The 23165-nt window shown below is 38.1% G+C and overlaps 1 protein-coding gene across 2 annotated transcripts in view; it reads left to right on the top strand.

Annotated features, from left to right (window-relative positions):
* SGCG (sarcoglycan gamma) overlaps nt 1–23165 on the top strand; it is a 149730-nt gene that overhangs the window by 106507 nt on the left and 20058 nt on the right. For both annotated transcript variants that reach the window (XM_014731968.3, XM_001489821.6), the window contains exon 5: nt 12762–12881. In XM_014731968.3, coding sequence (XP_014587454.1) covers nt 12762–12881 — 120 coding nt within the window. The remainder of the gene's footprint in view (nt 1–12761; nt 12882–23165) is intronic.

A 23165-nucleotide genomic window follows, 5' to 3' on the forward strand; every position in this document is an offset into this window, starting at 1 on the left:
ATATATGTAGTTTTGTTAGATTTTGCCATATTTCTCTCTAGAAGGTTGAAGCAACTTAGATTCCCACCAACAATGTAGGAGAAGGCACGTTTCCTCATCGCCCACCAACAAAATTTGTCATCATATCTTTTAAAATTATTTCCAGTCTAATAGGAGAAAAATGATATCTGTGTTGTAAATCCCATTTCTCTAGTTACAAGTAAGTTTGAACATTTTTTCATAAGTTTGAGGACAATTTTTATATCTTTGTTCTGAATTGTCCGCTCATGACTTTTCCCCCGTTTTTCTTTTTGTCCCTCATTGTGTTTCCCCTGCCTTTTTTTTTTGTCCCTCAAGTGTTAAGAGTTCTTTGTATATTAAGGATCTTAGTTCTCTATCAGGGGTATATGTTGCAAATATTTTCTCCCAGTTTTTCAGTTGTTATATGTAACATTATCATGTGTTTTTAATCACGTAACACTTTTATTTTTATGTAGTCAAAGTTACCATCTTTCTTTCATTGCCTCTGGATTTTGTCGCAGTTTAATAGACTTTTCCTACACCAAGGTTAATATGGAATCCACCCGTAGTTTCTTCTAGTGCTTGTATGGTTTCATTTTTTTTCCCACTCAGTCTCTAATCCACGAGATGCCATTATTATCATCTATAGATTTCCATATGTATTTGGATCTAATTATAGACTTTCTATTCTATTCCACTAGTCTATTCATGCCTGAGCACCATCTTCTTTTAATTATACAGATTTTATGGTTTGTCTTAATGTTTGGTGGGGCTAGTCTCCCTTGTGTTTTCTTTTTCCAGGCTATTCTTGGTTGGTTGTTTTTCCATATGAACTTTAGTAGTAACTTACTAATCTATAAAATAGTTTGTTGACATTATTATTGGCATTACATTGAATTTATAAATTAACTCTGGGAGAAGTAACATTTGATAATGCTGAGTCATCCTACCCAGGAACACAGGATGTCTTTTCATTTGTTCAAGTGTCTTTTACGAAGCTTTCAAAATTTTCTTCGTATCGGTTTTGCACATTTCTTATTAAATGAATTCCTAAATTTTTAATCTTCTTTGTTGTTAGTGTAAATGGAATTTTCTCTACCATTATGTATTTTATTTATTTTGTATTTGTATATGAAATATTATTGCATGTTAATTTTATACCTTGCTACTTCACTGAATTATTTTATTGGTTGAATTAATTTTATCATTGAGTCTTTGGGGTTTGTCAGGTATACTATTATATCATCTGCAAATACAGTTTCACTTCTTTACTCAATCTTATGCCTCTAACTGATTTACTTATCAGTCGCATTGACTAACACCTCTCACACAGTGTTGAGTAGTAGTGATAAGAGTAGACATCCTTGCCTTGCTCCTGATCGTAGTGGAAATGCTTCTAGTGTGACTCCATTACATAGGATATCAGCCTGAAGGTTAAGGTACATATATCTTATCATGTTAAGAAAGCATCCTTCAATGCCCATTTTTTTCAAATGTTTTTTATCATAAATGTGTGTTGAATTTTGTCAAAGACATTTTTAGCATCTATGGAGATAATATGATTTATTTTATTAGATTTATTAATATGATATAAATCAATGATATTATTAATATAATACTAATAATTTCCTCATATAAAACCAACCTTGCATTCCTGGAGTAAATCTCACTTAATCATGGTATATTATTTTCTTAATGTGGTGTTGGATTCTGTTTGCTTCTGACGCTTCTTTTAGAATTTTTGTATTCATGAGTAATCCTGGTCTACAGTTTTCTTTCTTTGTACTGTTTTTTCTCATTTAGGTATCAGTGTTAAACTTGCTTCTTAAAGTTTTTTCAATACTCTAGAATAATTCACAGAGCATTGAGACTACCTGGTTTTTGAAATTTGTTAGAATTCTCTTGGGAAGCCATCTGAATTTGGTGCTTTTTTGTAAGGTAATTTTTAAATAAATTTCCCCATTTCTTCTCTGGATACTGGTCTGTTAACGCTTTCTAATTTAGCGGGATCAATTTTGGCAATCTCTGTTTCCCTATAAAATTGTCCATTTTATCTAGGTTTTCAAATGTATTTGCATGTAACTCTACATGGCAGTCTCTTGGGTTTTTAAAACATTTCTTCTATTTCAATGGTTGTTTTCCACTTATCATTTCTTATTGTGTATATTTATGCCTTCTCATTTTTTTTTTTGATCACCTTAGCTAGTGGTTTATCTATTTTGCAAATTTTCTCAAAAAGAAGAGAACTGTGTTTATTATTTAGGTCTCTTTTATACTAGTTTCTCCCATGTTAATTTCTGCTTTTATCTTTATTATTTCCTTCCCTGTGCTTTCTTTTAGCTTACTTTGTTGTTATTTTTCTATTTTTTTAACTAGGAACTTAAGGAATGTATTTATCGATAAAAGGATTTAGTACAATGAATTTTCCTCTTACCACTTCTTTACATGCATGCCATCTTTCACCTATCAGTTCTTTAATAAGAGATTGTAAAACTTCTGCATGGATGGCCCTTCTGTCGTTTTGTTTGTCTTAGCAAACTCTGGTTTCATTGCATTGTGCTGACAGAGTGTTATTTGTGGTCTTTCAACTTTATGGAAATGACAGACCTGAATTATGATCGGTTTTTAGAGTGTGCTGTGGGCACCGGGGAAGAATGTACGTGTATCTGTGAGGGTTTCCAGTTCAATCTGATTGAGATTTTAGATCTTCTGTCTCCTTACTTATTTTTCAGTGCATTTGCTCTGTCCTGTCCTGAAAGTGGTATACGAAGTCTACCATTATTAGTCTGTTCTACCTGTGTCCTCATGTCTTTAATTTTCATTTCATAAAGGTGGTTGCTGTGATATTTGGTGCATGAATATTTATAAGTATTATATCTTTGTTGTCGACTGTGATATTAGCATTAAAAATATCCTTTTTTTGTTACTTTTAATGCTTTTGACTTGAATTCCACTTGCTGATATCAGGATAGCTATCCCAGCTCTATTTTGTGTCCATTTGCCTGCAATGCTTTTATCCGTCCCTGAAGTGGCCTTCACTGAAGCCCCACGTCTGTTTTCTGTCTGTCTTTGCTCACCACAAAGCCTGTGATGGGGCAGGATTGGAAGCTGGAATGTGCTCAATCATGACCCTGGGGCTTGTGAATTTTTCTCCTTTGACTCAAAGTTTTTTGTAGTTTCAGTTTTCCCTGTCTTCAAATAATGCTGAGGGTATTGTTTGTGTAGAATTTTGTAGCTGTGAAGCTGTTCCATGAAATTTAGGGAGGAAATGTGGGGAGGTCAATTACTACACAGCCACCACTATGTACAGCTACCCAGAAGTCCATCATTTTTAATTTTTTTTTATTGAGTTAATGATAGGTTACAATCTTGTGTGATTTCAGTTGTACATTAATGTTTGTCAGTCGTGTTGTAGGTGCACCACTTCACCCTTTGTGCCCACCCCCCACCCCACATTTCCCCTGGTAGCCACTAATCTATTCTCTTTGTCCACATTTTTAAATTCCTCATATGAGTGGAGTCATACAGAGATTATCCTTCTCTAACTGGCTTATTTCACTTAACATAATTCCCTCAAGGTCCATCCATGTTGTTGCAAATGGAATGATTTTGTTCTGTTTTGCAGCTGAGTAGTATTCCATTGTATATATATACCACAACTTCTTTATCCATTCATCTGTTGATGGGCACTTAGGTTGCTTCCATGTCTTGGCTATTGTAAATAATGCTGCAATGAACATTGTGGTGCATAGGACTTTTGGAATTGCTGACTTCAAGCTCTTTGGATAGATACCCAGTAGTGGAATAGCTGGATCGTATGGTAGTTCTATTTTTAATTTTTTGAGGAATCTCCATACTGTTTTCCATAGTGGCTGCACTAGTTTGCATTCCACCAGCAGTGTATGAGGGTTCCATTCTCTCCACAACCTCTCCAACATTTGTTACTATTAGATTTAGATATTTTTGTCATTCTAATGGGTGTAAGGTGATATCTTAGTGTAGTTTTGATATGCATTTCCCTGATGATGACCATCTTTTCATGTGCCTATTGGCCATCAGTATATCTTCTTTGGAGAAGCGTCTGTTCACGTCTCCAGCCCATTTCTTGATTGGGTTGTTTGATTTTTTGTTGTTGAGTTGTGAGAGGTCTTTATATATTATGGATATTAAGCCTTTGTCAGATATATGACTTGCAAATATTTTTGCCCAGTTAGTGGGTTGTTTTTTTGTTTCAATCCTGTTTTCATTTGCCTTGAAGAAGCTCTTTAGTCTGATGAAGTCCCATTTGTTTATTCTTTCTATTGTTTCCCTTCTCTGAGAAGGCATGGTGTCCGAAAAGGTCCTTTTAATACTGATGTCAAAGAGTGTACTGCCTATGTTTTCTTCTAGAAGCCTTATGGTTTCAGGTCTCACCTTTAGGTCTTTGATCCACTTTGAGTTTATTTTGGTGAATGGTGAAAAAGAATGGTCAATTTTCATTCTTTTACATATGGCTTTCCAATTTCCCCAGCACTATTTGTTGAAAAGACTTTCTTTTCTCCATTGTATGCACTCTGCTCCTTTGTCGAAGATAAGCTGTCCATAGATGTGTGGTTTTATTTCTGGGCTTTCAATTTTGTTCCATTGATCTGTGCACCTGATTTTGTACCAGTACCATGCTGTTTTGATTACTGTAGCTTTGTAGTAAGTTTTGAAGTCAGGGATTGTGATGCCTCCCGTTTTGTTCTTTTTTCTCGGGATTGCTTGAGCAATTCGGGGTCTTTTGTTGCCCCATATGAATTTTAGGATTCTTTGTTCTAATTCTGTAAAGAATGTCATTGGGATTCTGATTGGGATAGCGTTGAATCTGTAAATTGCTTTAGGTAGAACGGACATTTTAACTATGTTTATTCTTCCAATCCATGTACATGGAATGTCTTTCCATCTCCTTATGTCGTCATCCAATTCTCTCAGAAAGGCCTTGTAATTTTCATTATATAGGTCCTTCACTTCCTTAGTTAAATTTACCCCAAGGTATTTTATTCTTTTTGTTGCTATTGTGAATGGTATTGTGTTCTTGAGTTCATTTTCTGTTAGTTCGTTGTTAGAATATAGAAATGCTACTGATTTATGCAAATTGATTTCATACCCTGCAACTTTGCTGTAGTTGTTGATTACTTCTAAGAGTTTTCCAATGGATTCTTTGGGGTTTTCTATATATAAGATCATGTCATCTGCAAACAGCGAGAGTTTCACTTCTTCCCTCCCTATTTGGATTCCTTTTATTCCTTTATGTTGCCTGATTGCTCTGGCCAGGACCTCCAGTACTATGTTAAATAAGAGTGGTGATAGAGGGCATCCTTGTCTCGTTCCTGATTTCAGGGGGATGGCACTCAGTATTTGCCCATTGAGTATGATGTTGGCTGTGGGCTTGTCATATATGGCCTTTATTATGTTGAGGTAGTTCCCTTCTATGCCCATTTTGTTCAGCGTTTTTATCATAAATGGCTGTTGGATCTTGTCAAATGCCTTCTCTGCATCTATTGAGATGATCATGTGGTTTTTATTCCTCAGTTTGTTGATGTGGTGTATCACGTTGATTGATTTGCAGATGTTGAACCATCCCTGTGTCCCTGGTATGAATCCCACCTGATCATGATGTTTATCCTTTTGATGAATTGCTGAATTCTGGTTGCCAAAATTTTGTTTAGAATTTTTGCATCTATGTTCATCAGTGATATTGGCCTGTAGTTCTCTTTTTTCGTGGCATCCTTGTCTGGCTTTGGTATCAACGTGATGTTGGCCTCATAGAATGTGTTAGGAAGTGTTCCATCCTCCCTAATTTTTTGGACTAGCTTGAAAAGGATAGGTGTTAAATCCTCTCTGAAAGTTTGGTAGAATTCCCCAGGGAAGCCATCTGGTCCTGGGGTTTTATTCTTTGGGATGTTTTTGATTGCTGTTTCAATCTCTTTCCTTGTGACTGGTCTGTTCAAATTGTCTGCTTCTTCTTGAGTGAGCTTTGGGAGATTCTAAGAGTCCAAGAATTTATCTATTTCCTCTAGCTTATCCATTCTGTTAGCATAGAGTTTTTCGAAGTATTCTCTTATAATCCGTTGTATTTCTGCAGAGTCTGTTGTTATTTCTCCCTGTTCATTTCTGATTTTGTTTATTTGAGCTTTCTCCCTTTGTTTCTTTGTAAGTCTGGCTAGTGGTTTGTCAATTTTATTTATCTTCTCAAAGAACCGGCTCTTTGTTTCATTGATCCTTTCTACCGCCTTTTTCGTTTCAATAGTATTTATTTCTGCTCTGATTTTTATTATTTCTCTCCTTCTGCTGACTTTGGGCTTTATTTGTTCTTCTTTCTCTAGTTCAATTAGGTGTAGTTTAAGATTGCTTATTTGGGATTTTTCTTGTTTGTTAATATGTGCCTGTATTGCGATGAATTTTCCTCTTAGTACAGCTTTTCCTGTATCCCATATGAGTTGGTATGGCATGTTATCATTTTCATTAGTTTCCAGGTATTTTTTGATTTCTTCTTTAATTTTGTCAATGATCCATTGCTTGTTCAGTAGTGTATTGTTTAGTCTCCACATCTTTGTGCCTTTCTCAGCTTTTTTCTTGTAATTAATTTCTAGCCTTATAGCATTATGATCAGAGAAGATGCTTGTTATTATTTCAATTGTTTTAAATTTGTAGAGGCTTGCCTTGTTTCCCAACATATGGTCTATCCTTGAGAATGTTCCATGTGCACTTGAGAAGAATGTGTATTCTGCTTTTTTAGGGCGAAGTGATCTATATATGTCTATTAAGTCCAATTGTTTTAGTTTTTCGTTTAGCTCCACTATTTCTTTGTTGATTTTCTGTCTGGATGATCTGTCCATTGATGTGAGTGGGGCGTTGAGGTCTCCTACTATTATTGTATTGTTTTTAACATCTTCCTTTAGGTCTGTTAATAGTTGCTTTATGAACCTTGGTGCTCCTATGTTGGGTGCATAGATATTTATAAGTGTTATTTCTTCTTGATGAAGTGTCCCTTTGATCATTATATATTGTCCCTGTGTGTCTCTCTTTACCTGTCTTATTTTGAAATCCACTTTGTCTGATATAAGAATTGCAACACCTGCCTTTTTTTCCTTGCTATTAGGTTGAAGTATGGTCCTCCACCCCTTCACTCTGAGCCTGTGTTTGTCCTTGGGGCTGAGGTGTGTTTCCTGGAGGCAACACATTGTTGGATGTTGTTCTTTAATCCATTTTGCCACTCTGTGTCTTTTTATTGGAGAGTTCAATCCATTTACATTGAGAGTGATTATTGATGCATGTGGACTTAAAGCTGTCAATCTGTTGCTCATTATCTGGCTTTCCTGCTTTTTTCTTCCTGTGTGCTTTATCCTACCCATTTGATACTGCAATTTCTTATGCTGGGTTTCTTAGATTTTTGCTTATTTATGTTTTGTGTCTCTGTTCTGTTGTTTAGTTTAGTGTCTACCCTGAAGTTTGTATTTAGAATCTCCTGTATAATGTAGTCTGTTCTCTGGTGGTCTCTTACTTACTTGGCCTAGACTAATTTAGTCCCTTTGCTCTTCCCCTCCTAAATTATTATCTTCGTTTCTTATTCCAACTCGTGTTATGAGTTTGTAGTTAGAGTGATAAGATCGTCCTTGCTTTGGTAGTTTCCTTACCTTTATCCTAATGCTATAGTTGAATATTTGCTATCCTATTCTGGTTCTATCTATCTGTCTCCCTACTCTGTGGTTTGTGACCCCTTTCTCCCTTTTTTCTTTTTTCAGGCATGAGAGCCTTCTTGAGGATTTCTTGTAGTGGAGGACTTTTGGTTACAAATTCCCTTAACTTTTGTTTGTCTGGAAAAGATTTAATTTTTCCCTCATATCTGAAGGATATTCTTGCTGGATAGAGTATTCTTGGCTGAAGATTTTTATCTTTTAAAGCTTTGAATATGTCACTCCATTCTCTCCTAGCTTGTAAGGTTTCTGCAGAGAAATCTGCTGAAAGTCTGGTAGGGACTCCCTTGTATGTAATTCTCTTATTTCGTGCAGCCCTGAGTATTCTTTCTTTGTCATTCCTTTTTGTCATTTTTACTACTATATGCCTTGCAGTAGGTCTTTTTACATTGACAAATCTAGGAGATCTGAAAGCTTCCTCTACACACATTTCTCCCTCAATCCCTAGATTTGGGAAGTTCTCTTCTGTAATTTCATTAAGCACACTTTCTGCTCCATTTTCCTTTTCCACGTTCTCGGGAATTCCTATGATCCTTAAATTCTTTCTCCTCATTGAATCTGCTATCTCTCTAATACTTTCCTCATTCCTTTTAATCCTTAGTTCTCTTTCTTCCTCTGTCTGGAGCAATTCAGCTTGTCTATCTTTGATTATGCTAATTTGCTCTTCTATGGAGTCTACCCGGGCATTTAGGGAATCCGTATTCTGTTTTATCTGGTCCATTGTGTTTTTCATCTCTAGTAATTCTGTTTGATTCTTCTTTATAATTTCAATCTCTTTTGTGAAGTAACTCCAGAACTCGGCTTGTTTCTCTATCTTTCTCTCTACCTCCTTGAGTTTTTTTATTATAGCTGCTCTGAACTCATTTTCATTTAGTTTACCTAATTCCAAGTCCTCAGGACTCAATTCTATGTTTTTATTGTTTTCCTTCTGGTCTGGGGCTTTTATAAATTGCTGGATGGTAGAGGAGCGGTTTTTTCCGCATGGTGGTAGAATTCGGTTGCAGCTACCACCTGTCACCACTAGATGGGGGTCAAGAACCGCGTGTTCTGAGCTCTCCACCTTTGAGCAAGACGTGGGCGCCCAGTGCGCTTTGCTGGGGCTGGGGACCGGGGTGGGGGCGGTTTCTCTCGCGCACCGATCTGGATTTGATCAGTTCTGTTCTCTGGTCTCCCGCCCTGCGTTTATGGGGTCCCCGCACACAGCTTTCCCCCGTCAGCCGGTTTCCAGTGTACCAGCGGCAGGAGTCCTAGACGATGCCCTGGTTGTGCAGCCCCTCCCCCGCTCCTTCCAGGACCCACGCGGCGATCCCGGTTTCTAGGGGATGGAGCGATGTTCTCTTTTACCCCGTTCCAGCTCCTCCGAGGCGGGCAGTAGGGGCTCCGTCTTCTGTCTTTTGATACTGTGGGTCTCTGAGTCCTGGCATTAGGTTCATTAGCTGAAATTCAGGTGTTTTTTTGTTTTTTTTTTCAGTCCTTTGTTGTACTTTGGAGGGGAGAGAGTCCCGGGTCAGCTCACCCCACCATTTTGCCCATCATTTTTAATTTAATAAAAACATCTTCATGGCATTATTTTAATGGCTACATAGTATTCCAAGGAATATATATATATATCATAATTTGATTACATAATACTCAAATATTGGAGTTAGATTATTCCATTCAGCCAATGCTATAATTCTTAATTCAGGCCACTCAAATATTTAGTAGGTATCCAATAAATATTTGTTGAATGAATGAATAGAGGAATGAATAAAAGATTGTGGGAATGGGATGGGCTGAAAAATCAGTCCAAATGTGGGGGAGAGTTCCAAGAGATGGGATGGGACAAGATGGCCTATTCGAGGTAGTCCCAAGTGCACAAGGATGCAAGTGCAAGTCTGAGCCACAGCCATGAGGGATTTGGGGTCATGGAGAGGATCATGAATGGAAAACCAAGCCAAGATTTAGCAGCCACAACAGAAGAGAGAACTTCAACAAAGCAAGCCAGAAATAAAAAAACAGAGAGTTCATCCAAGGCAATTGGTGTGAATAGCATTAGAGCCCTTTCCCAGTCAATAAAGGTCCATGAACTCATGGCGTGTGGATGGAACAGACTGACCCAAGGCACAGAGATGGAACAGACAGACCCAAGGCTGTAAGGCTGAACTGATAATGTAAGGTTACACTGAAAAACTAGTAGGGTGAACTTAACCATGGTTTTGTGCGTCCAGTTGAATATTTTTCCTACAGTACAATGTTTACAGCAGCAGAATATTTTTTAGAGGACTTTGTGACATCTGTTTTTAAGTGATGTTATATTAAACTAAAGCTATTGTGATGGAGGGGGAGGGCTGTCAATGAGGCCTACTGTATGCCAGAAATAATTTGATTGTATTTTCACTAGAAAAACACTTCAACCAATTTCACAAACTTAATTCTTCAGCTCATAAAACTTTCCTTTATTTCCTTTATTTTTTATTTATTTACTTCTTTGTTTGTACCAAAGCCTGTCATTACAAATTTTATTTTACCAGATAGTCCTTTTTTTTAATCACCAAGATAGAATTTGAATTTTATTTCTTAAAGAACTCTGCTGCAAAAGAAGATTACTTGCTCAGCTCTAATCCACGTCCAGCTAGGTTATAAAAACTAGTAGAATATTAAAAAAAGTTAAAAGATTAATTACAAACTCAGTTATCTTAGGAGTTTATTCTTGTGATTATGGGCTTGTTAACCCTTGGAGAACAGTTTCTTCTGACGTGGAAGACATTTAAATTTAACATTCAATGTCGTATTGTTTTAATAAAATGAAGATGGGGTTTCATTCTCCTCTGTGCCTTTGCTCAAGCAGTTGCGTCCACCTGGAGTGCCTCATCAGGGCAGGAGTCCCCTCATCAGGAAAACACAAACGCTTTCTTCAAGGTCAGCTCAGACATCATCTTCCCCAGGGTGCCATTCCTGACCCCAAGGATGGACCGTGAATTCCTTGTCAGAGTTCTCATTGAGCACTGCCCGTGTTTGTATCGGGCACTTATCAAATTGTCGTGGAACTAGATTTCTATGCTTTTCTCTTCAGTGGACTGTGAGCTCCTGTAAGTTGTGAGCTTCATCTCACTCATTTACACATCCTCAATTCTTAGCACAGAACCTCGAACATAAAAAACATGCAATCAATTTGTGTCGAATGGAACAGACTCCGTTTCCTGCATTGTCTTTGATTTGAGCAAGGATTTATATGGCTTTGTTACTCATAAAAATTATGCAACTAAACTCATGTTTTGAATATTTCATCAGTGTGTATGAAAAAATGGTTGCAGAAAAAATGTCATTTAGTTTAATCCCTTTCACTTACTAAAGTCTCCTAAAATTGCTACATGAATCTCCATGAGCAAAACAGTGAACTCTTACTGGACAAATTATTCCAGGCTTTTTCTCTTCATTTGAAACTTAGATGACTTCATTATCATCATTTAATGCAAATCAGTGCCTATATGATACATATGTAAGATATATCAGTTATCCAGAAGAGGTAAATGGTGACTGAGTCGGGTGAAAGCACAGAAGAGAAAAATACAGGCAACTCTGAAAAGAGTAAAGCCAGGCTTCCTTAAGAGAAAGAAGATGAAACTTAGAGGAAAAGATGAGTTCTGCTTTGTAACTGCCTCACACACACACACACGCACACATTTAAATGAAAAATCATTGGAGGGACAAATTAATGAAATAAAATAAGAATATGTTGGTGACCATATCCAAAACTGATTAATATATTAATTGAAAAGCTTCTATACAATTTCCAGCAGGTATCCATCAACTTTAATGAGCACTGTGAGGGGACGCAGGGACACATACACAAAAACTGTAAGATATCCATTTTCTCATTAAACTTAATTCTCTAGATATGAATATAAAGCTAACATACGAAAGAATTAGCAAATACTTGTCGTTCCATAAGCAACCACTGAGAGCTAAATTCTAGAGAGGTTAATCCGTTATGCTACCAGGGTTAGAAAGATTGGAAGCACAAAGAGAAATTACAAAACATAAAATGACAAGAACCCAGGTGTACAAGCGAGAGAACTTGAACCGGATCTCCATGAGGGCACAGTATCTCCAGGGCTTGGCGCATAGCAGCGTCCATTAAATAGTTGCTGAACACAGTAATGATTTGGAAGGCAATGGGCCCAAAGCTCCTGTGAAGGGATTAAGCTTGGAAGGGAAAGTGATGCCTCTGTCACTGAAATAGAAAGGAGTGAAGACAAAAATGCCTTAGGGGAAAAGGAAGGGCAGAAACTTGAGGGCGTTCTTCCGTGGTGATGTCTGTTTTCTCCATGGAGTAAGAGGTGAGGACCTCTTCTGAGGATAAGGGCAGAAGAGAGAATTGAGTATGATCCATTTTCTGGGTTAACTCTGGCCATTAAAGTGAGCCATTTTCAAGACAGTCTTTCACAAATCTCACATTTCAGAATACAAAATCTGTTGGTTAATACTTGAAAGAATACAAATTTAAATAATCTGAGTAGAAGAATTATATTATTTTTGGCAACTTTTAAAAACCTGAAAAAATTCACTTTTAAATAATTTATTCGTACATGTATTTGATATAGATTAACACGTTTGATGTAAATTTATTTTAATAATGTAATAGATTTTGCCTTAGAATTTTAAAAGTTTAATCATAGAATCAAAAAAACTATTGGTCGGCCCGGCCCCGTGGCCGAGTGGTTAAGTTCACGCACTCCGCTGCGGTGGCCCAGGGTTTCGCCGGTTCGAATCCTGGGCGCGGACATGGCACCACTCATCATGCCATGCTGAGGTGGTGTCCCACATGCCACAACTAGAAGGACCCACAACTAAGAATATACAACTATGTACTGGGGGGCTTTGGGGAAAAAAAGGAAAAAATAAAAATAAAAAATAATTAAAAAAAAAAACCCTATTGGTAACAAATCCTAAATGTTTAGCAATTTGGTATTGCTGAGTGACATAGCATGTGTAAAAATAGAGACTTTGACACTGCCTATAGTAAACACTTTATAATAAGCTGTTTAATTAATCCTTCAGGTCCAAAAATGGTAGAGGTCCAGAGCCAACAGTTTCAGATCAACTCCGAGGATGGCAAACCACTATTTACTGTCGATGAACAGGAAGTCGTGGTTGGTACAGATAAGCTTCGAGTAACTGGTATGTAGTAGCTCTTTTGTTTTAATTGAGATATAATTGACATATAACATTATATTAACTTTAGGTGTACAACGTAATGATTTGATATTTGTATATATTTTGAAATGATCACACAATAAATCCTGTTAACATCCATCACCACACCTACTTACAAATTTTTTTTCTTGTGATGAGAACTTTTAAGATTTACACTCCTAGCAACTTTCAGATATACAATACCATATTATAACCACAGTCAGCATGCTGTACGTTACATCCCAGGACTTCTTTATTTTATAATTGGAAGTTTGTATTTTCTGACCACTTTCACCCATTTTGCCCAGCTCCCACCTCTTGCAACCACCAATCTGTTCTCTGTATCTATGAGTTTGTTTTTGTTTTTGGATTCCACATATAAGCGAGATCGTACTGCATTTGTCATTCCCTGCATTGTCTGACCTACGTCACTTAGCACAATGCCCTCGAGGTCCATCTATGTTGTCATTAATGGAAATATTTCCTTAGTTTTTAAGACTGAATAATATTTCATTGTATATATATATACCACATTTTCCTTATTCAATCATCTGTAGTAACTCTTGAGAAAAACAATAGCCTGTGGAGTGCACTCCTGCAAAAGGAAATTGTACGTTTGGCAAGTTTACTCTGGACTCTTTCATACAGATAAGAAAAAGTTTGAATTTGTTGACTTTTCTTCATGGCATTTCTTTTGAAATTCTTTGATACTCTTCTAGAAGAGTGAAATTCGTCTCGCAAATCTTTGCCCACTATTTTCTCCCACCGTATTATTGCCCTCTATCTCTCTGCAATTGGTGTGGCCCAAAGGCTTATCATAAATTCCTCTATCATCTGTGTGATAGTCAAGTAGCTGTTTTTCATATGACTTTTGTAAAACCCTCCTCCACGTTACTTTTACTCCCATGATATCAGGTACTTGGATTCCCTGCACTCTTAGAAAAAAAAAACTTTTCTTTCTTTGAAATAAAGATTGGATAAGGTTCTGATAGGATTCATTTTTAGAACTGAAAAGAAGAAATTTTGTTTAAAAATTGTTCAGAACATGTTCTAAATTTACTTACCGACCTTCCATAAAGAGTAGAAGGCATAAAAAGGCAGACGCTAGTTAAATTCATCTCAATGTTTTTATGTACTATTCTGAAAACTAGTAACAACTTTATTCTCTCACAGATTATTACCAGTAGTCATAAATGAAAAAGAAATAATGCTCTCTGACCTAAGAAATAGACTCAACTCTAATACAAAGTTTTATGTAATATATAATTCCTAACAAAACAAACTGTAAAAATCATAACCTATGTTGCAGCCTACTCGAAGGCTATAGGGTCCTCGGTTTGCTTACTAAAATAAAGGACACTAGAAAAATCTAATTAAAGGAAATTGATTATTGCCTAATAAAGAAATGGCCATGCTGCCCAAGTGCCTTGGTCATCAGAAATCCATTGTTGTGTGGTACAGAGAATATGGGCTTTGTAAACCTAGATCGTATTCCTACCTCAACAATTACTAGCTGCAAGACCTCAGGCAAGTTACTTAATATCTGTTGGCTGTTTCCTCACTTTTACAAATGGATTGACAATATCTACTTACTACTAGTGCTGGATTAAGTGTATTAATGCATGCAAAGGACAGCAAAGGTCTTGGTTGAGTGTTATTGTGCTACAAGGCAATAAAATCTATAGGGAAAATAGTCTAAGAAACAGCTTGGATTGCTTCAAACCCACTGATGCCTGCACAGAGCATCAGTGAAGCGAAACTTTTCCTAGCCCAGGGCTCCTTCCAGGCCATGATGTCAATTAGTGGAACAGGTGAGAAAAATTGATAAGCAACGATATTATTTATTACCTGCATGCATGTATCAGAATTACCTGGAGGGCTTGTTGAAATATACATTGCTGGGCTTCATGCTCAGAGTATCTGACCCCGCAGGTCTGGAATGGGGCCTGAGAATCTGTATTTCTTAGCTGATGCTCCAGTGCCAGGGACTTCACGTTGAGAACGACTGCCCGACAAGAACGTGACAGAGTCAGTGGGAGAAGCAACATGTCAGCAACAAGTGACACTCCCTCTGGCACATACATTCAAGTTATCCTTTTTAAAGGTGCCATATTCTTCTTCTCTTTCATAATTTTTTTTTTAATCTCAGGCACAAATTTCTTCCAAACTCCTCTTCTCTCCAGTTAAGCTAATTAGAGCAAATACACTCAACTGTAATTACTATATAATTTCCTTGTCATTATGCCATTAAAATAGTATAGAGTTCTTGCTACCAGGGTGACCATGAGTGTTGAGCGTGTGAACAGCACGATTTTGACCCAGACCTAATTTTTCTCAGTTTTCCAATATGTTCTTGGCCTCCCTAAATTTTGTGATTAAAGAAATGCAAGAAATTCCACAATTCCGACTCTTTCCTTTTCTTCCCCTCTCTATCCAAGGTTTGACTCTCTCTGTCTCTACGTCTAGCTCAGGCGTTCTCAACCTTAACACTATTGACATTTTAGGCTGGATAATATGTTTGCTGAGGAAAGGGACTGTCCTGTGCATTTCAGGATATTTAGCAGCGTCTCTGACCTTTAAGAGCATTCCTACCCCCCTCCCTCACAAGTTGTGAAAACCAAAATGTCTACAGACACTGCCAAAAGTCTTTTTGGGGGTTCAGGTGCAAAATCACCTCTTGAGAATCACTGGTCTGCCTTAAACCTGTACTGTTTCTCTGGAAGTTATTAACATTTATTAAGTATTTACTATGTGTTAGTTATTAAGCTAAATACCTATAGTGCAAAATCATTAAGACATTTTCCCTTTACATGATGTTTATATTTTAGCTGAGCTATAAACTAAACAGACAGTAATTTGTTAGACGCAGTCTGCTAAGGACTGTAATTGATGTTTGGGCCAAAGGCTACAGGAGCAGCCTGGAAAAAGGGATCAGCCACGCCATAGTATGATGGAAAGAGAGACAGAGTGGGTCAGAAGAGTTTTCTCAAGGAAAGAGAAATTTGAGCTCATCCTAGGAAGATGAGTAGTTTATCAGGAAGAAAAAGTAAGGATTGCCATTTTAAATAGAGGGTAGCACCTGAATGGATATTAACAGACCATAGCTAAAAATAGTAATGGATAGCTTTTTGAGAAGCAGACCGAGTTCCAATCCCAGCTGTACCCCTGACTGACTGTGTGACCTTGAGCGAGAATTTCACCTCTCAGAGCTTCACACAATAGCTCCAAGCGTTTTTACCCACTGGTCTCTCATTGACTGGAGGAGATCGTACAGAATCCAACAAAGCAAGTGCAAATTGATTGCAAAATGAAATTGCAAGTCTTGCAAAAGACAAAGGGTATCTGGAAGTCAAAAGTGATGTAGGAATACTGGAAACGTTACCACAAACAAAGTGCGTTCACCGCCTGGCGAGTTAAATCAGACTCTCCACCAGAAGTAAGTTCTCTGACAGAGTAAGGTATATTTGCAGCTAATAGGAGACCGCATGGAGTCATTTCCAAAGTCATGGCGTCCCCAAACAAAGGGAAGCAGGGACATTTATTTTGGATGGGGAACGAATATTCAAAAGGGAGAGCTGGGTATTCACTTGCGCAGGCTCAGTTGGAAAACATGCTTCCGGTACACTGCAGGTGATGGTGATAAGGCCTAAGCTCCTCCTGGAGAGACCGAAGCATTAAAAATGAGGCAAAGGTCATAGACGTAGCTCTTGTGGTGAGGCTCCAGTTCAGGATGGTTGGTGATTGCATCTCCTTAACATAACAAAAGGAAAAAAACAATTTGGAAAAACAGTTAAATGCTTCCAAACCCATTTTTGAGATCCTCAGGGCAATTAGTTGGTACCAAATACCAGTAACAAAAGAGGACCTAGAGAGCCAGACCTGCCAGCAACTGAAGAAGTGAAAATAAACACAGATGATGACCTGATAGGTACTTCGAAGATCACCCATTTTAATATCACAAGATTAAAATATTCACCTTGGAAAGATTGACAATACCCTCAATTTGACTGTTCTTATGGTTTTACTGCATATGTTAAACATTATGTGAACAATGCCGTATTGTGCCACTGTGGGAGGCAGAATTCTAATGGTGATCCAATGACCTTTGCCCTTGTAAAATTCGCTCACCTCTGAGTGTGGATGGAATCTGTGAATATGATGAGATATCATTCCCATGATTATGTTATTTATATGGCAAAATGGAGATTGCCTGGGTGGGCCTAGTCTAATCACAAGAGCTCTTTATAAAGCAGAGAGTTTTCTCTGGCTGGTAGTAGAAGGGGAAGTCAGAGAAATTTGAAGTGCAAGATGGATTTGTTGCTCTGTTGCTGTATGAATATGAAGGGGGCCATGTGCCAAGGAATGTGGTGGCTTCTTGAAGCCTAAAGAGGCCCTTGTCTGACAGCAAGAAAACGGGGCCTTAGCCCAAAACCAAGAGGAAATGTATTCTGCCAACAACCTGACTGACCTCGGAAAAAGATTCTTGCCTAGAGCCTCCAGAAAAGAGCCCTATCTGGCCAACACCTGGATTTTGGCCTGGTGAGACCCTTGAGCACAAAACCCAGGCAAGCCCACCGGGAGGACTTCTGTCCTAAAGAACTGTGAGCTAACAAATTGAAGCTGGTGGGGCCAACCCAGTGGCACAACAGTTAAGTTCACGCACTCTACTTCAGCGGCCTGGGGTTCACCAGGTCGGATCCCAGGAGCAGACTTATACACCGCTTATCAAGCCATGTGTGGCAGGCATCCCACATATAAACTGAAGGAAGATGGGCACAGATGTTAGCTCAGGGCCAAGCTTCCTCAGCAAAAGGAGGAGGCTTGGTGGTGGATGTTAGCTAAGGGCTAATCTTCCTCACACACACAAAAAAAATTGAAGCTCCCCACCTGAGGGTTACTGTAAATATTGAATAAGATTACCTTTGGCCTTGTTATGAAAAGAAGTTAATCTTGTCAATTTGCTGTTTTCCTGTTTAACCTGAGGGGTAACTCAAGGGTCACAAGGATTTATGAGCACGTTTTACAGAATAAAGAGAATGCCTTCAAGGATCACCAGATGACCAGCCCCCAGCTGCCCTGGACCTCAGAAGTCAGATTACTCAGGGGCTTATCAGGAGTAAAAGAAACACAGATTACCCTTTTGTTTCTCTGAAACTCCTCCTGCCACACCCCTTAGTTCTATAAAACCCCCAGCCTTCTTCTCTTGTTTAGATGGATTTGAGAGAACCCATGCTCCTTCCTTCTCATCTCAGCCAATTTGAATAAATCTTTCTCCATCTCCAAGCACATGTCTCAGTGTTTGGCTTGTGGTGCTTCAGGCTCATGAACTTCAGAATTAGGAGGTTCAGTAACAAAATGAATATTGTTTTAAGCTGTGCAGTTTGTCATAATTTGTAACACAGAAAAAGAAAATTAATACAACCATCATACAATTCCAACTGTGTTTGAAAAATTGAACCAAAACACAAAACTTGATTTATTCTTTATTTCATATGACTTCATAGTTGTTACAATGATGACTGTTTTGTTAAATATAAAATACAATAACAATATTTTTATAAGCTTTAATTTTTCAAAATAAGTTCCCATTAAAGCTTTTCTCTACTACTTACTATAAAAGTTTGGTCCCTGTTTTAAATGAATTGATTCCAAGTACCCTTGGAGTTTCTTGGATCAGCAAAAGCAGCAGCAGTTGACAGCCAGAGAGGAATGACAGAAGAGTGTAGAGGAGGAAAACATTTCCTCTACCCTCTCTGGGTTCTTCTGGCCAGAGAATGAATTAAATTCACATGAGACAGAATAGCAGGAGAAAATTAAACAAAGCTTTATAAGATGTATACATGGGAGAGGTCAGGCAAGCTGAGCAACTCACCAAAATGGCTGAAGCCACCACCTTAAATATCATATCCAGCTAAAGACAAAGGAGGATGTTGGGGGGCGGGGGGGGCGGGGGGGGGGGAGTCAGTTACAGGAGTTTACCAGACAAGCACAATAAACAAATGCAGATTTAAGTCCACTGATTAAGAGTTTCTAGAGATAAGGTCATCCCCCCTTCTTCCTGGTACAGAGAGGGAGACACCTTTACAGATGGAGATTCCCTTTACAATGTAAATGTCTCTTACAAAGGGCAAGCAAGTTCCACTCCTCAGAGCCTCCTTCCCTGTCCCAGTTTACTAAAAGTAACCAGCCCCAAATAATCCTCATGCCAAAGAGACATATCTTGGGGTGGCCAATGCCAGTCCCCCACAAGAGACAGAGAGGCAGCTTCACTCTGGGGACTGCAAAAGAGAATCAAATGCTTTGTTTCACTTTTCTGCCCTCTGGCCACTGCACACCTGCTCTAAGCAGGGGCTGTGGGGGGAGGGGTGGGTTGGCTCTTTCTTTAAGGTGGTGCACTCCCATTCCTGACTTGTACTAAATCCTAATCTTGACTTGGATAAAGAAATGTTTTCTTGTTTTGCCTTTGTCTTAAGTACTCAGAAAATAAGATGAAACTTCTCATTAATTCTTAAGCAGCTTCCATATAGACATTAGTCAACTAGGAAACTGAGAATTGTTTTTAAATCAAATTTATGGAGGAGATTAAACAATTTCACCAACTCAGTTTGGAATTGACCCAGGCCTTCAAGCAGTTTCATTTTTCCCCCTAAAAATAGAATTGGTTACCAAGTGACCTCTTTCACTCTTTTACTAACCCCAGCTACAAGAACATATTATTGGAATAACATCAAATGTCATCTTCAAAAAAAAAATGTTCTTTACTATTGTCAGAACTGACTTCTGGCAGAGGATAAATTGTTAGCTTGCCTCCCCCAAATGTATTTTATTTCCTCGGCAATGCTTTGCTAGGCTCGGTGCATTCCCCAACATTTAGTAAGAAAAACAGAGGCCAGTAGTAGTATCCAGTTTCTCATTTCTAGTGAGGAAAACCAGATCTAGCCATAAGCCTCTCCGTGCAGCTAAGCAGGATTACATAAAGTCAAAAGCGATGGTGTAGAAATCACAGCGATGGACATAAGTTATGTCACAGGAGACGTCTGGAGGTAGGGGAGTTCCAGGTTAATTCAGTGGCCCAGTAATATTTTCCTCCAGCTTTGCTTCTCTTCAAGTATGTTACATTCCCCTGTCAGTTGCATCAATTCTAAGTGTCACTTCCCTGTGCAATGACTTCTCCAAACTTCTGTAAGAGGACCTCAATGGCCTATGGTGATCTGGCCTCTTTAGGTTACTTTTCCAGCCTAAATTCTCCTCATATTAAATTACTTGTAAATAAGCAGCATTTAGCCAGGGAATTTATTTTTTGAAGACAGTTTGATAGACTTTGATTTTTAGTGAAGAGTTTAAGACATTCACAATCATTTTGATAACTGCTCTATTTGGGCTTATCTGTGTCATATTATTCCATGGTTTTTGTATTTCGATCTTACTGAATTGGAGTCTGAAATGAGCCTGGTGTAAGGGGAGATACAAAGGGACCAGATTATGCAGGGACTAGTTGGCTGTTATAAGAACTTGGATTTGTTTTAAATGCACAGGAAAGGCATTGAATTGTTTTGAAAAGGGTACTCTTTGATTCATTACACCTTTTCAGATCAATATAACCAGTACAAGGGAGAATGGAAACAGTCAAACTATCTCTGACTAACTGCCCAGAGGAACTCAAGGGTGGTTCCGAGCATTTAACTGTTTAAGAGATGCAATCACCAACCACCCTGAACCAGACCAAGTCCCACCACAGGAGGGATGCCCATGACCTTGGCCTCATTTTTAATGCTGAGATCCTCTCCCTGGGAGGAGCTTAGGCCTTATTACCATGACCTGCAGAGTATGTGGAAGCACATTTTCCAACTGAGCCTGTGCAGGTGAGTACCCACCCCTCCCTTTTGAATATTCATTCCCCATCCGAAATAAATGTCCTTGCTTCCCTTTGTTCTGGACAGTGACAATTCACATTCACATTTGGAAATTATTCCTAATGGTCTCCTATTTGCTGCAAATAAGCTCTACTTTGTGTGACAACTACTTCTGGCTGAGAGTCGGATGTTAACTCTGCCAGGAGGCGAACACACTTGGTTCTGTAACAAAACCAGTTAGGAGGATGTTAATTGTAGTAGAGGCAATAGATCATGATGATTTGGACTAGGTGGTAGCAATGGTCATAGAGAGAAACTAATGACTCCAAATTAAGAACTAACATATAGAGACTTGCCAATGGATCAAATGGGTGGCAGGCATCCATGGAGGGAATCAAAGATGAAAAGATTGTGTTTGTTTTTGGATGATGGCCTTGCTCTCTGGGTAATGGAGATGCCTGAGGAGAAGAACACATCTTCAAACAGAGAATCAATAGTTAATGTTTTAGATACATAAGTTGAAGATATCTGTGAACCAGCCAAGTGGATATGTCAAGTCAACTATTGGAGACGTGAGCTTTCTATTGCTCAGAGCAGAAGTCTCCACTAGAGATACAAATGAGGGCGTCATCAACCAACTGACCCCTGAGAGATGCCAAGACTAGAGCCCAGGTAAAGGAGGGGCAGCCGCCCCAGGAGAGTGAGAAGGGACAGTGTGCTGGGAGGGGTGTCACAAGAGTCATTTTCCTGGTGCCAAGAGATACTGTTCCCAGAATTTGGGCCCACGAAAGGTGAGGACAGAAACTGCCCCTGGATCGAGCATTATGGAGGTCATTACTGTCTTAACAACAGCATTCTCATCGGAGTATTAAGGCAAAAGGCAGTGGGAGGTGGCAGCAGCGTTGGTTAGAATGGGAAGCAGTAGAGACATTATGCGGAAGTCTGGCTGTGAAGGGGAGCAACAAAATTTTTTTGCACTGCTTGCAAAGCCCATTTTAGTCCATAAATGCTCAATGAATGTGAAATTAATCTTAGTAAATAGTTATCAGTGTAGATCCAAAAATCTAACAAATACCTGGGTATATATTATGAACTGTTTGAACAGAATTATTAATATTGAACTCTATGTATGTCTGTAAATGAAGGATCCTAGGAGTAGCAGCGTGTTGGGAATAAGGGAGCAACTGGGAGCAATTTCCCTTCCAGTTGTTGGGCTCCGACCATGAACTCTTCAAAGCCTTCACCACCATCCCAGTCCAGATTGCACCACAATCTGACTACAGATCTTCATATGAGTGTCATTCATCATAAATTGTTCTAGGACCCAGAAGAGAAGAATGGTGCCATCCAAATACTACTGATACTTTACGGTAGAAATGACGAGACCATTTACTATGTCTCAGTGACATATTCTTTAAAAAAAAGCTAACATTATAAGGTGGGGCTTTTATTTTTTTGGCTTCTTGATTATACCTTTCTGTATAAATAATACTTATGAAAGGTCATTTTAATACATGATTTATATGATGATATTTTATAGTGGAACTTTTTTCCCCTAACTAAAATTTAGATTATACAACCTTAAATAATATATTCTATTTTCTACAAGGAGTAGGTGTTACACCAATTTTTTTAATATAATCTTGGTTAATTTCTTTTATTTAAATCTTGGGAATATTTAAATATGAGTGGGAATATAAAGGAAATATAATTACACTAAAAATCAACAAAATTTACTGAGAATTATTTTATGAAACAATTTAGGAAACATCCATTTTGTTATAGCAAATAGGTTCTAAGAAGTATTTATTTTGAGGCTGAATAGTAATGATATAATCAGATCATATAATTTGGACACTTACAATTTTAATGATACAGAAACTGCTCCTTTTATTTAAAGATAATACGTATTAGTTTATAGACTCTATGTCTGCCTAGAAGTACATTACCATTATCACATGTCACTGTGATGTCCCTAGCTCTAGAAGGTAAATAATTGGCGCGCATTTAAAACCTAATTACGGAGTTCCGTTACCTTGTAAAATAGTGCCACTGGCACTCTGAAAATAATTTCAGCTCTTGGAAAAGAACTGAATCTGTGTTTAAAAAAAAAAAAAAATTGTGTATGCAACTGGAATGCATTGCAATTTCTAGCTTGTTTTATAGTTTATGTGGACAGAGAGCAAAACGTACTGAAACTTTTTGTCTGTCATCATTTTATTTACATAAGAATAAAGAGGTAAAATAATTACACAAAAATTTATAGCCCACATTCCTTTTGGTTCTATCATCCTAACTATGGAAAGGAATCATTATGTTTTAATAATTTATAAAGCTCGTCCTAGGCTCCCCCAGACAAAGCACACTCGTGTTTCAAACGATGCCGTATAAACACAGACAATAAATCTACTTACGC

Source organism: Equus caballus, chromosome 17 (assembly GCF_041296265.1).
Source record: "Equus caballus isolate H_3958 breed thoroughbred chromosome 17, TB-T2T, whole genome shotgun sequence".
Lineage (NCBI taxonomy): Eukaryota > Metazoa > Chordata > Mammalia > Perissodactyla > Equidae > Equus > Equus caballus.